At 36.8% G+C, this 14,028-nt stretch overlaps 1 protein-coding gene and 1 pseudogene across 3 annotated transcripts; both read left to right on the forward strand.

The window, feature by feature from the left end:
- The first annotated feature begins 932 nt into the window (after window positions 1-932).
- Window positions 933-2,426, forward strand: LOC311283494 (putative nuclease HARBI1; annotated as a pseudogene). The gene has a single exon. The product of its transcript is annotated as a putative nuclease HARBI1 (transcript).
- Window positions 2,427-7,356: 4,930 nt separating this feature from the next.
- LOC311282547 (GTPase IMAP family member 2-like) lies at window positions 7,357-13,780 on the forward strand. 2 transcript variants are annotated; one of them, XM_084396364.1, is made up of 3 exons: window positions 7,357-7,518; window positions 7,631-7,678; window positions 8,275-13,779. In XM_084396364.1, exons 1-3 carry the CDS (start codon window positions 7,506-7,508, stop codon window positions 9,087-9,089), a joined length of 876 nt encoding a protein of 291 aa, XP_084252490.1. In that variant the 5' UTR covers window positions 7,357-7,505; the 3' UTR covers window positions 9,090-13,779. The 2 variants fall into 2 exon arrangements, with proteins under 2 accessions (XP_084252490.1, XP_084252491.1); XM_084396365.1 differs by lacking the exon at window positions 7,631-7,678 and having other exon boundaries at window positions 7,470-7,518; window positions 8,275-13,780.
- Window positions 13,781-14,028: the final 248 nt, after the last annotated feature.

Consider the following 14,028-nt stretch of genomic DNA (forward strand, 5'->3'; position numbering starts at 1 on the left):
TAAATTATTTCACGGACCCCCTGGCACTTGAGAACACCTGGTCTACACATAAGAAAGCCCTGTCTAGGCTCTTCCCCGGTACGGGTTGTGTTGAGCCATTCGTTAGTCTGGTTGTTTGATGAGAAAAAGATTAAATGTAGTTGCAATAAACGCGTTATGAATCCACACAACTGCAGCAGCGGAGGACTCTTATTCTGCTGTGCGGAACTGAGGAAGAACTGATTTATTTATTGAATTTATACCCAAATGCGTCAATGTAATCATTATAAATGCTTAGAATATCTGATACTGTGTTTTCAATTCATACCAATAGCCTGAGGGCGCTATTATGCACAATAATAGTCCATATATGGAACATGAAGAAGAGCCATAATCATGTGACATTCCAGGACGTCACTGATACACACAAAGCTAACAAGAGATCGCGCTGTAACATGCAGATACAGACGTTTTGAAGACAATAAACATGATTGCAATGATATTTGAGTTACCTGTGTTTTTCAAGCCATGCCAGGTATTTCCATAATAATAGATTATATTTATAATGTAATGCTAATCTATATAGACTGTCATTGTGCAGAATAACGTACAATGGTATATTTTCCGTCTGATTTTTTTTATCTGAAGCCAAATTAGATCACAGAAGATTATTTAAAATACTCGTCTTGCGTTATAAAGTAAGTTTGAAGCACAAACATGGTTTTAATCTCATAAATTGTCGTGTATTGATGGTGTGCTAAGCTAACATGCTAGCTAGCCTTAGGTGGACCTGCAACCTAGAAGTTATACTTTTATGATGTTTTGAATGCTTTCTGAAATGTTTCCTTATTCAAGAAATGCATTTGATACAGTTTAATATGTGAGATGAACCAAAGTCCTTTTAATAATAAATAGTCTCTGGATGAACTTAGAAACTTAGATGAGAAAAGAAATTAGGGACTGAAACCCTATGAATAGCCTGTGAATAGCCAGTCGTTAGTAACTATAATGCAGACAAAAGAAATGCATATTTAGAGCCATAACCAGGCTGGAGAGGTGTGAATGTGTGCAGGGGGAGACTGAGACTGAATGGGGCTCGTTTGCACCACAAAACAATAGAGACAATATACTGGATAGATGCTTAGAAGATGGCAATAAACATCAGAAGCATTTTAGCGTCAAATTAAAATAAAGTCATTGACATGGTCTTGAAAAACATTTAACTAGATACAGAGTTTTGGACTTATTATCTTCAGATTTTAAACATAAAGGCCCGGTTTCACAGACATGGCTTAAGCCTAGTCCCAGACTAAACTGCCCACTTGAGCTGTCTTAACTCAAAGCGACTTGCACAGATTAAAATAGTCAAAGATTTAGCCTGTTCTGGATTAAACAAAGCCGATTGCAAGAGGAAGGATTATAGCTAGTCTATGACTAAATTGAATCTTAAATTAATCCTTCAAAGAGGCAGGTTTAACTCCTGCTTAGTACTGTTTGTGAGGGAGCATGGAATATTTGGAATATCTAAATGAAAACCAACATGCACAACAGAGGCCAGCCAGAGTACTTGTGGATAGGAGTGATCCATTACATTACTTTGATGACACAGCTTTTCAAGACCGCTTTCGTATGTCCAAGGAAAATGCAGTGGAGATAATATCTTTGCTTGAGCCTAGACTTTCCTGTCTGTCTCTGGGAGGAAGGCCTTTACCCATTTCTCTCCAAGTTCTGCTCACACTGAGGTTTTTTTGCGTCCGGGACCTTTCACCGTGAAACGAAATATATAGTGCAATTCTATGAATATGGGCACTTCCCAGGTGTCATTGGCTGTATAGATGGATGTCATGTTCCTGTCAAGTGTCCATCAACCCCTGATGCTGAGTACAGGAACCGTAAGAACTGGTTTTCTATCAACGTTCAGGGTGTATGCACACCTAATTTAGAGTTTTCAAACATTGTTGCGCGCTGGAAAGGTTCAACTCACGATTCAAGGATTTTTGTCAACTCTTCATTATGTGCTCAGTTTCAGAGTGGACAGTATAGTGGACTTCTACTTGGTGACAGTGGATATGGTCAGAGTAACTTTTTATTCATAAATCAACATAAATAAATCCCACAACAGCCGAGCAGCAAAGATACAACAGAGCTCATATCCGAACAAGAGGCATGGTTGAACGCATGTTTGGAATATGGAAAAATCGATTCCAGTGTTTACGTAATACACTTCGCTTCAGGCCAAGGAGATGCTGCAAGGTCATCATTGCTACAGCGGTGCTGCACAACTACCTGAAGCAGCGCTGCTGTCCTGATCCTCCAATGGAAGATGACGATGAAGCAGATGTGCCCATGACTGAGGCAGCCAGTGACCAACGAGGACTTGCACACAGAGTTGCTTTCACATTGCAGCACTTCAGCTAGATGAGATGTATTTCAATATGGAATGTATTCATTATGCCTTATTTTGCCTTTATAATTTTTGTTCTGTACAAAATTAAAATAGTGTGCAGCAAAATAAAAAAAAATACTAAACCAATACTGGTTGAAAATGTTTGTGGTTGTTTAAATACACTCAGTCATGAATATCTAAATGACAAAAGGTTTATTTTTGTTTTTATTGTCTATACATCATATTGTTCACCATGGCTGGTAATCACAATTGCCTCCTTACTGTATCGTTTTTGGATCATACCTCTTTCTTCCAACTTCATATCCAATTCAACCTGTAGAATTCTCATTTTCATTTCATGTTCTTCCTTCAGATATTTCATTTTTTCCTCATGAAATTCTCTGGCTAACTTTTCATGGATGGTCATCTTGCTTGTTCTCTGCTGAAAGGTGGTGGCAGCATCTTTTCTCAGGGATGCAGGAGCAGATGTGGAAGGCACACACTCACTGTGCTCTGGCTTTTCCAACCCGTTCAGATTCCTTTCTTCTGTGGGGAAAAACAGAGGCACAAATAAATTCACATGATCCTTACAATGAAAGAAGAATAAAAATTGACAGAGTGGAATATATGTACCAAAGGAAGAAATCAATTTCTTTCTAACATACCATTTGTGCTCAGATCTTCATCTGAACTGTTCAAGTGATCATCATCTGGTATACCATCCAGAGGTTGCTGGTGCTGTATTATTCCAGACAGCAAGTCACTCAATTCATCAGTTTTGTCTTTATTTGGTGGTCCACCACCAGTAGTAAATCGCTGTCTTCTGATCTCTGCATTCTGTCGTTTTAAAGCCAGTTTAAGGTTCTTCCACAGAGTCTATACAGGCAAAAATCATTCATTATAAATTGTCCCAAAAATATGAATATGAGAAATGAGCAATGATAATAATGAAGAAATCTCACCTGAAGTTGTTGTATTGTTCTTGTGGTTGCATTTTCATTTGCATTAAATTCATTGCAAATTGCATTCCAAGCACTCCTTTTCTTTTGCTCACTAGCAGTAGTGTGGATTTTACTTTCAATAACTGGATGGTTGGTCAAAATTTGTTTCAGTAGTGTTTTTTCATACTCACTGAAGTTTTTGGAACGAATTCTTTTTGCATCTGTCATTGCTTTGTGTCAAAATGTACACCGATAATAATGTTTTCTGGTCCATTCCAGGTTTTTATGAGCACCATCAGCCCAACGGCATGTGCTTATACTCAACTTAATCAGGCCTATCCCAGGTGTTTTCATTTAAGATTACTTAATTTACTCCAGGACTCTGTAGTCTCAGACTAAGGCCCCGTTTACACGATGGGAAAACGCATATATTTTCCTGCGTTTTGGCCTGTCATTTACACGAAAACGCCGTTTTTATCCCAGAAAACGATTATTTCTAAAAACTCCGGCCAAAGTGGAGATTTCTGAAAACGCCGGTTATGTGTTGCCGTGTCAACTGGGAGAAACGGGGTTTTAGGTTCTCAAACGTCACATTATGCGCCAGAAAATGCTTACGTCATGTGAGCGCCCTATGTTTAGAGTTTGTTTGGCTACTATTTGATCATGGATGCTGTTAAAGTGGTACTCATTTTTACTTTTCTGCAAACGCTTTTGGCCTGTTTGCATTTGCTTCGCTGTCTGTCCACACGAACGAACCTCGCGCCATGTCTGTTGTTTTGAAAGGAATAGGAAGTCGCTCGTGCTATTCGTTGTTGTCGATTTTGAGGATTCTGATTGGCTTGCATGGCTTTATCCTTCTCCCTACACTGCCGCCCATTGTATTTATGCGGGTTGATGTAAATAACAACTTTTTTTGAAAACGATGTTGAGTGCACGATGTTATTTTTGAAAACGGAGGGGGAGAAATATTCGTTTCTCTAAATACCCGGCTATGTGTAAATGTGGCCTAACTAAGCTTATTTTAAGCCACGTTCATGAAAGGTACTTAAATGCCCCAGTTTAACTAGTACACATTAAGGCCTACTCCTGGCTTATGCTAAGCCATGTCTGTGAAGCTGGGCCAAAATGTTTAGACATGTGGCTTTAGCTGTAGTGCATTTCTAAATTGCTACAGTGCCAACTTCAATTTTATTTTCATGAGGATGTTTCATAAAAAATAATTTCTAATAACTTTACAAAACTTTGAAGCTATTTATAATAATTTTTGTCATTATGACAATAATTAATTCTACATTTACAGTAAACTGCCAGGTGTCAGCTTTCAAATGAGATCATACTTGTGCTTTTAGTACAAAGGGTTCATGACCTGTATCTGTTTCAGTTTGGGTATGTCATTTCTGGGGATTTTTCAAAAGTGGGGTTGCAGCTTAACAGGCTACAAAGTACAGCCCATCTTCAGTGCACTGAATGAGTGCACACACATCTCCCTGAAACTGACCTAGGGCAGAGGCCAAGTGTAGTCCTTGGTCTAGCCCATAGAGGTCTAGCCGAATTAGTGGAAGTTCCTCCAGGGTGTAACTTTGTACATGACAACCTTTTCACCTCACTAAGCCTCCTTTATGAAATGACAAAACGAGGTTATGGATGTCTTGGAATGTGTTGTGTAAATAGGTCTAAATGAAGAATTTGTATGTATTCTGACTATGGTGTCTCCCACCGGTCACTATTGTGACCGAGTATAAAAAATTGCACGGAAAATTTGAGATTAAACGGGTTCTCTTTTAAAAGTATCTTTTATAACCATGCCATAGAAAAATAAATATTTTTAAGATATATCAGTACTAGTTGCTTTCAGGCAGTTAGCACAGCTCAAACATGCATTTTAGTCTGGAACTAGCTTAAGCCTTTTCTGTAAAACCAGGGGTAGACCTTTCTAATGATTTATAGGAAAATTAAGCTGTATTTCCAACCGTTCAACCAAAACGGATGGATGTTGTTAGCCTAGACAAGCTGAATCTACTTAAAAAATGTGAGCAAACTGGTTGCCCTAAAAAAATTAAGCAATGGTAACTTGAAAAATTTGAGTTCATTTAACTTAAAATGTTTTGTAATATAAATTACTATATTATTATTACACATAGTATATAAGTTCAATCTACTAAGTAAGTTAAAGTTATGTCAATTGATTTATTTTTTATTTGTTAAACTAGAAAATTAAGTAATGAAGCAAAGCAAATAAATTTAAATACATTTATACATTTTTCTGTTTTATTTAAATTCAATTCCAAATTTTCATTTGAAATACAACAAAACATGAATTTTCCATGCCCTAAAAACATTTTCCTCATAAAACATGAAAAGAAAAACTATAGTTTGTTTTAACAAATTAGCATTTTGTAAAGCATATGAACAGTCTATCTCAGAATCACACCAAAACTATATGGTTTGTTTACACTCATGAGTTCAATATATTGTCAGTATTTAATTTTAGGTGCCAGCTCACCTTTTCCCAGGCTAAACATTACCTGCTGAATCAAATTTAAATTGTTTTTCATAAAGTTCGGGTACTCCAGGGCAGGGTGTAAATCAGTCTGAAAAAAGGACTCAGAAGGCCTGAGGTTGGTCAGTTCATCACCAAACATCCTTCAAAATCGATCCTCGCTCTAGCTGAGGACTTTCTTGATCAACACAGAGGATTCTCACTGGAGTGTGTCTGTATGAGTCCTGCATCCTATCAGAGGAAGAAAAAGATAAAAAGACAAATACATTATATTAGATGATTCTGTTATTATATACAAATACTCAAAGCCATATGCTGCATTCACGCCATGTCATATTACTGTAATTCTGATATGACAAAATGTGACGTTGTACTCTGAGCCGTTCTTTGACTGGGAATTATGCGTTTTTCGCTTGATATTTGCATAAAGAACTGCCCAACCTTTTGACGCTCTCAACGCTTTCTCCGGTCCGCTGTCAATCCCACAATGCACTGCGCGAGCTTGAAGTTCAACTTCCATAGGAATGAATTGAAGACGCTCGCTCCGTGCCTGTGGACACGCACCGTTACACTCTCAGTCTCAACAACAGCTCCTCGAGTGAAAAAGAAACAATAGGAAGGAAGCCAAAAAACATACGTCGAACTCACCGGTCAGGGGTTCAAGCGTGGCGATGTCCGCTGCACGCGAGTGAGAAATCTAGCTAGCTGAAAAACAAACAAACACTGATTTTCACTGCTCACAAACGGACTCTCGAGGACAACAAAGAAACGATAAAAAGGTAAATGTCAGGAAAAATGTCCATAGACCTGCTAAAATGTTCCAACTTCTCATCAACAGCTCCTTGAATTAACACACACCACGACAAAATGGCGTTACAGTACCTGACCTGACTCGCAGCATCAAACCACTGTGTGGAAGGCGTGGTCAGGAGAAAAACTTCATAATTTGAGTCCATCTAACTTACTTTTATTCACACATTCAAATTCTGTCCACAAATTAGTAGAATCTATTTATATTTTATTTGTAATGCAATCAAACTTAAATATTTTAATTAAATTGTAATTAAATTATTTTATTAGATATCCGGGCTATTTTGCTATATAAACAAAATTGACTTAATGTTAAGCAAAAGGTGTTATGTTCATGCAGTCTGCCAATTTGGGCAAATAAAATTTTGTCTGATAACATTTTATATTTTATGTGCCCTGTATGGAACATTACAGTTTTTTGTCAGTCACATGTATGTTTAAGAGATGAACTGCCCTACTTGTGGTCTCTTTCAGAGATGGTAACAGATATCTTATACGTGCATTTGTGTGGCCTGTGCTACAAAACTTCCAAACTCTGCAGCACCAGTGCTATGTGTAACTATTCATACAGCCCTGACTTTGTCCCAGTCCTGTTATCCTTTACAAGGTGGTTTTTATTGTCTTTTTGATTTATTTATTTTTAATTAAATAAAGCCCATTAAACTCTCTGCATTTTGAGTCCTCACTCGCCCTCTGCATCCGTACCGGACACATCTGCTACTTCCTGTTATGATGAAACTAGACTTTTTGTCAGTAGGCTGAGGCAGTAAGGGAAGATCATCGGCGAGCGTTTAACAAGATACATAAGATATTTTGATCGATTGATCAACATTTACAGTGAAGCTTATACACAACATTTACAGCTAAAAAATCTCCAGAAAATTCAGAAATGAGTGATAGGGGTAAGTAATTTATTGACAATATTTTAAATAATTTTAAGTAACATGAATATGCAATAATAATAATTGAAAACATTAAACAACATGCTTTTTTTTGTTTTGATTTTTCCCACAGAGGCATTACTGTCAAATGACAATTCCAGAATGTCAGATTATGCATCCAGTGAGTACTTTAACTTTTCCCCCACATTTTGTTTCTGAAAGTGATATTAGCTTCTAACATGTTTCAATTTTGTCAGACTTTCATTAGACAATATTATGTACAACAAGGTATAGATTTCTTTAAGGTGGTATTCTATTCTTAAGTCTGGTTATCAGTCAAAAGTTCAGTGACAGTTCAGTACTGTATATGCAGGTTGTATAAGAGTTAATATTCTTCAGAAATGTATTTTGATGATTTTTTTTTTAATGATGATTTTGATAGTATTTGATTAAATTGGTTTTGATTATTCTTTTTCATTCTGCAGGATTATGCAAAATTACTTTTCTTGTTTGCAAGAAAGCAAAGCTTTTCTTGTTGTAGCTTTGGCTAAATGAAAAACTGTTGACACAGGAAAAACATATGGTAACCTTAATTATTAAGATCCTGTATTCAGTCTAATGAAGCACCGTATCATGAACTGCTTTGATGCATCTTGGTCATTTTTCAAACTTTTCAAATAAGGCCTATAAGCTTAGTTCAACACTTTTGTGTCAACTTTCCACCTGCTGTTAGGAACAAATCCTATTTGAAATATAATAATATTTCTTGATTTTCAGTGTCTGATGTAAGGATTATTCTGATGGGTAAGACTGGAACAGGGAAGAGTTCGACAGGAAACACCATCCTGGGACAGGAAATGTTTCATGTAGATGATTCACCTGAACAAGTTACAAGCACGTCCAGCAAACGATCTGCACAGCAAGGAGGAAGAGTGATCTCTGTAATTGACACGCCAGGTTTTTGTGGATCATTGACTAAAGAAGAAATGAAGACACAGATAAATCAGTGTGTTGATCTGTCAGTTCCTGGTCCTCATGTGTTTCTGCTGGTGATCAATCTCGGTGCGAGATACACCGCCGAGGAGGTGAACGCAGTAAAACTGATTCAGGAGAACTTTGGAGAAGATGCTATACGTTACACCATCGTTCTGTTTACTCGCGCTGATCAGCTGACACGTAAAACTTTGCAACAGTATGTAAGGGAAAGCCAGCATCTACAGAAACTTATCAACAGCTGTGGTGGCAGATATCATGCATTCAACAATGAAGACACGAGGAACCGCACTCAGGCCACTGAACTGATGAGGAAGATTGACGAAATGATCATGAAAAATGGAGGAAGCCATTACACAAATAAAATGTTTCAAGAAGCTCAAAGAAGGATAAGAAAAAAAGAGGCAAAAGATGTTGCACTGAGAGTTGGATCAGCTGTAGCAACAGGAACTGCAATAGTAGCAGGAGGTGTCGCCCTGGGAGTAGCAGAGGTCGCGGTGGGTGTACCTCTAGTTATAATTGGAGCTGGTGCAGCTGTGGGAATGGGTGCAAAACTTGTTGTGGACAAAATTAAACAAAACAGAGAGGAAAGGAATTAGTTTAACTTTTAGTTTTTGTTATTGCTTTATTATTTTAGTTTAAGTTTGAACATATCCGCAACATACAGGTGAAACTCGAAAAATTAGAATATCGTGCAAAAGTTATAATTTTGATGATTATGGCTTACAGCTTATGAAAACCCCAAATTCAAAATCTCAGTAAATTAGAATAGTACATGAAATCAATAAAAAAAGGATTTTAAATACAGAAATGTCAGCCCTGTGAAAAGTATAATTATGCATATGTATATAGTTATATATACTAAATATATTAGTTTCACCTTTTAATTTGAATTACTGAAATACACAAACTATTTCACCTGTAAATGTAGTCGACGTAATATTTCCAGCTATTGTATTATTTGACTATTGTTTATTATTACTTGTTATGAGCATACACAGGAAAGGATTTTGCTCTAAGATTACTTTCCTGTGTTTATTGTAATTAATAAGGAGGCATTCAAACAATGAATTTATACACATCTACAAGGGTTAGAACATCAACAACTTTAATGAATGAAACATAACCAAAACCTTAAAATTATAATTAAAATTATTATTATTATTATTATTATTATATCTCCAAGTGTGACAATTTTGCAATTGATTTCTGGCTTGCTGCATTTCTTCCAATCAATTCAGGTGTGTCATTTTTTAAGTCTTTTTGCAGCTACTGTATTTAGTCTTTGTAAACTTAAGTTTAAACATTATTACACAAAATCATGTTGATAATGTTAGAATTTTAACATCAAATCATTACACCATCGTTCTGTTTACTCGCGCTGATCAGCTGACACGTAAAACTTTGCAACAGTATGTAGGGGAAAGCCAGCATCTACGGAAACTTAACAACAGCTGTGGTGGCAGATATCATGCGTTCAACAATAAAGTCATGATGAACCGGACTCAGGTCACTGAACTGATGAGGAAATATTTCTTCAAACAGGAAGTACACAGTGGTCAGAATTACAGAAATATACTTGGTTTACAAAAAATCGTGTTCTGCACAAAGCTCAAGGCAAACCAATAAAAGAAGAACTGAAACTGTAATGTTAAATATAAAAAAACTAAAAAAAATAACCTCCATTTATAGGAAATATATTTACATGGATGCATGTTTGTCCACGTATAAATGTTGATCGGTTTCTACATTGCACATTTGATTTCATATTAGTCTAATGTAGCAAACATTTTCAATAATTAAAAATTACATCACAAATGAAAAGATTGGTTTACCAAAGATGCATTACTGTTAAGTTTATTTTTTAGCCTTAATTGCATTTACTAATGTTTTTACATGTGATAAATACACAGAGATATTTCAGTTATAACAATTCAATTTAAATTTGTTTGTTGATTTATTTAGCATAATGACTTAAACAAATGAGGCAAAAAATAATAATAATTATAACTCATTATATACCTAATAATTGTTACAATAATTGTTTTCGCAAATAGCCATTGCAAACTTTGCTGATGCATTATAGGGACAGAACTCACACTTTTTTTTGTAATCAAAAAAAAAATATTTCTCCCGAATCAATTGTGGCAAGCTCCCCAACTATTGATTCGGAACAAAAGATTTGTAAAGGATTCGAAGCTTCATGAAGCAGTGTTTTGAAATTGCCATCCCTACTGTAGGCTCCGGTGATTGTTAAAGCTACAATGTGTAATTTTTTTAGTTGATTCTTAGCAAAAAGCACTTAGTTCTTTCAAAAATATATGTGCTCATTAACCCCTTAAACTCTTTGGATAATTTTGGAATTCCGCATGAAATTGGACATACCCAAATCTGATGGCTCCCCTTACCCACATACAGTAAAGTAAATGTAAAATATTGGTGTCATTTTATAGGAAACCCTTTAAACAAACAAAATCAAGTGTCAAATGTAATAAAAACTATTGTATGTGTTTAAAATATCAAAAGAAACACACAAAAAAGTAGGCGCTTTTTTGTGTTTTTTTCTTTGAATCTTTCTTTGAAAGTGTATAACTGTGGTATTGTGTGCAACAGCTACCTATTATAAGTTCCATTTGATTCCACTAGATGTCGCCAAACACTGAAAAAAATATTATGTGTCTAACATTTTGTGAGTGAGTGCAAGAGTGAGCATTGTAATGCGTGCACGACTCTAATGCGTCCAAACTGCGCGCCGCAGAATATAGGTAAAATTGCACGCTGAATATCTCAGACTCTGGTTGGTTTAGAGGAAAGGTGTGTTCACGACATGTTCACGTAATGCTGAGATCATTAGCTTTCCAATGATGCGTAGTTCGTCATCATCCGTCGGCGATAACATATATCATGTGGACATATCATGTGGATCGACTGCCATTTTCATAAGGATCGACTTATTTCCTGCATTACTGGACTAAATTAAATTACTGGATTATTTCTCAAGCGAAACTTACATAAAGGTGAAAATGGACTCATTTTGAAGAAAACAGTCTAAGGTGAAAGTCTATGTATCTTTTTGACTACTTTTAGCTCAGACATGCTGTAATTGGAGATGAAATGCAACGTTTCTCCTAGTTTGTTTATAAAGATCAAAGATGTACTTCGTGACTCATTCTGCAATCATTTGATCTGTTGTATTATGTAAACTAAATAAACCATATAGCAAAAATCCTGAGAAAGAAAGCTTTTGTTTGATATATGACTTGCCTTTGTTCATCAAATTTGACCAATGCCATCAATATTCAAATTCATAATCACACTTACTTTTGATAGGTATTTCGGTTGCGGGTGGAGGAATTTAAACATTTAAATGATGCGATATGTAAAATGAATGAAAAAATGATGGTTTTGTGTGAAAACTAGATGTACCGCATGGAGGTACAAAATATGACCGCCGCTCAGGCCTGCACTGGCTTTCCACAAAAATAAATGACGTGGAGCAATTTGGCTGTATTGCGTGTTTATGTATATAAGTTGTATATTTTAAAAGACTGTCTGGAGTATTCCTGTGGATCATGGATAATTTAGAGTTTTGTAATTATTTGCCATTACTATTTAAGTTTTATATCAAAAGTCATTAGTTTAGACACTTAACATCCATAATGTGAAAACGTCACATCCATAACAGTGGTTAACAGTAAAAAGCGACTGAAGTGCCCTTGAGCAAGGCACCTAACCCCTCACTGCTCCCCGAGCGCCGCTGTTGTTGCAGGCAGCTCACTGCGCCGAGATTAGTGTGTGCTTCACCTCACTGTGTGTTCACTGTGTGCTGAGTGTGTTTCACTAATTCACGGATTGGGATAAATGCAGAGACCAAATTTCCCTCACGGGATCAAAATATTATATGTACTTATACATACTAAGTATGAAAAATCTGTGGGGTTTTTTTTTCAAAGGACCCTCCCATTCAATTTATACAAACCTCTACCAAACGGTTGAGGTGCCTGTTGATGGTAAAAGTCAGTTATCTGACTTTGGCATGGGTTTGTTGTGTTTTACTGAAATAAAAAACATTTTTCCCCAAAAAAAGTGGTTTTATCTTGTAGCCCTATGGTCCCAGAGTTTTAAAAAAACAATGTTAACAAAATTAAACTCATTCCCACTGTACCTAGTAGAACACTTAAGTAAATGTCCCATTGAAATTAATGGGATTTTATGGATTTAGGTGAAGAAAGTGTACACATAATACATTTTGGTCTGTACCATGAAGAGAAAACTGATTCAACTATATAAACTATATATTTTCTGAAAGTGTAGACTCTCAGGATGTGATCTAACATGGCATGAAACATGTCCCACCCACGTTATTAGTATACTGCCCAAGCATAACACATTGGGTATTGGTAAATCGGGTATATGGCTGATACCTAAAAAAAGTAGTAGTATGTGCATGTCTGTCTGTGTGTGTGTGTGTATGTGTGTGTGTTTGTGTATGTGTGTGTCTGTGTGTGTCTGTGCGTGTATGTGTGCGTGCGTACATGTGTGTGCGCGTGTGTGTGTTTGTGTGTGTGTGTCTGTGCATGTGGATTTGTATGTGTGTGTATGGGTGTGTGTCTGTGCCTGTGGATGTCAGTGTGTGTGCATGCTTGCGTTTGTTTGTATTCCTGCATGTGTGTGTGTGACAGTATCATCCTAAACCAGCAACCCTTCGCTCAACAGCACCATCTACAGGCCGATGAGTGTACAGTCACTAAATGTGCACATAAATTAATTTATTTTATACCCCCCCCATGGATGAAATTCTACGAAACTTAGCATACCCCCAGAGGATGTCAAGTTAATCATACACATGAAATATGGTGCAGTTCTGAACATCTCCACTGAAGATAGGGGCGATTAAAGCAGAATAATATTGCATTTTCATTTTTTATGGGAGGGGTGCAAATCACAAATGAGTGATTATGGGCTATGTTGATGTGGGCCCTTAAGACCAACATACCATAAAAATGTATTCATCCTCGGTTCCACGGTTCAAGTAGTTATTTAGGAAAAACTGCATTTTTTGGGTTTGGGGGGGCCCAGCGCGGGGGGGGAGTGGCCCCCGGGGACCAAACGAAATTTTTCCGTAAAAGTCTAGTGGGACTACATGCTCACCAAATTTCATGTTCCCCGGTGTTTCGGTGTCCCTGGTATCGTTGACGGAAAATTCAGTAGATTGACGAAAAAAAAAAAAAAAAAACTTTGACAATCCCTATATGACCGCTCTCGCTAGCTACGCTAGCGGCAGTCATAATAATATTGCATTTTAATTTTTTATGGGAGGGGCGCAAATCACAAATGACTGATTATGGGCTAGGTTGATGTGGGCCCTTAAGTCCAACATACCATAAAAATGTCTTCATACTCGGTGCCACGGTTCAGGTAGTTATTTAGGAAAAAATTTTTGGGTTTGGGGGGGCCCTGCGAGGGGGGGGAGTGGCCCTCGGGGACCAAACGAAATTTTTCCGTAAAAGTCTAGTGGGGCTACATGCCCACCAAATT

Source organism: Rutilus rutilus, assembly GCF_951802725.1.
Source record: "Rutilus rutilus genome assembly, chromosome: 23".
Classification (NCBI taxonomy): domain Eukaryota; kingdom Metazoa; phylum Chordata; class Actinopteri; order Cypriniformes; family Leuciscidae; genus Rutilus; species Rutilus rutilus.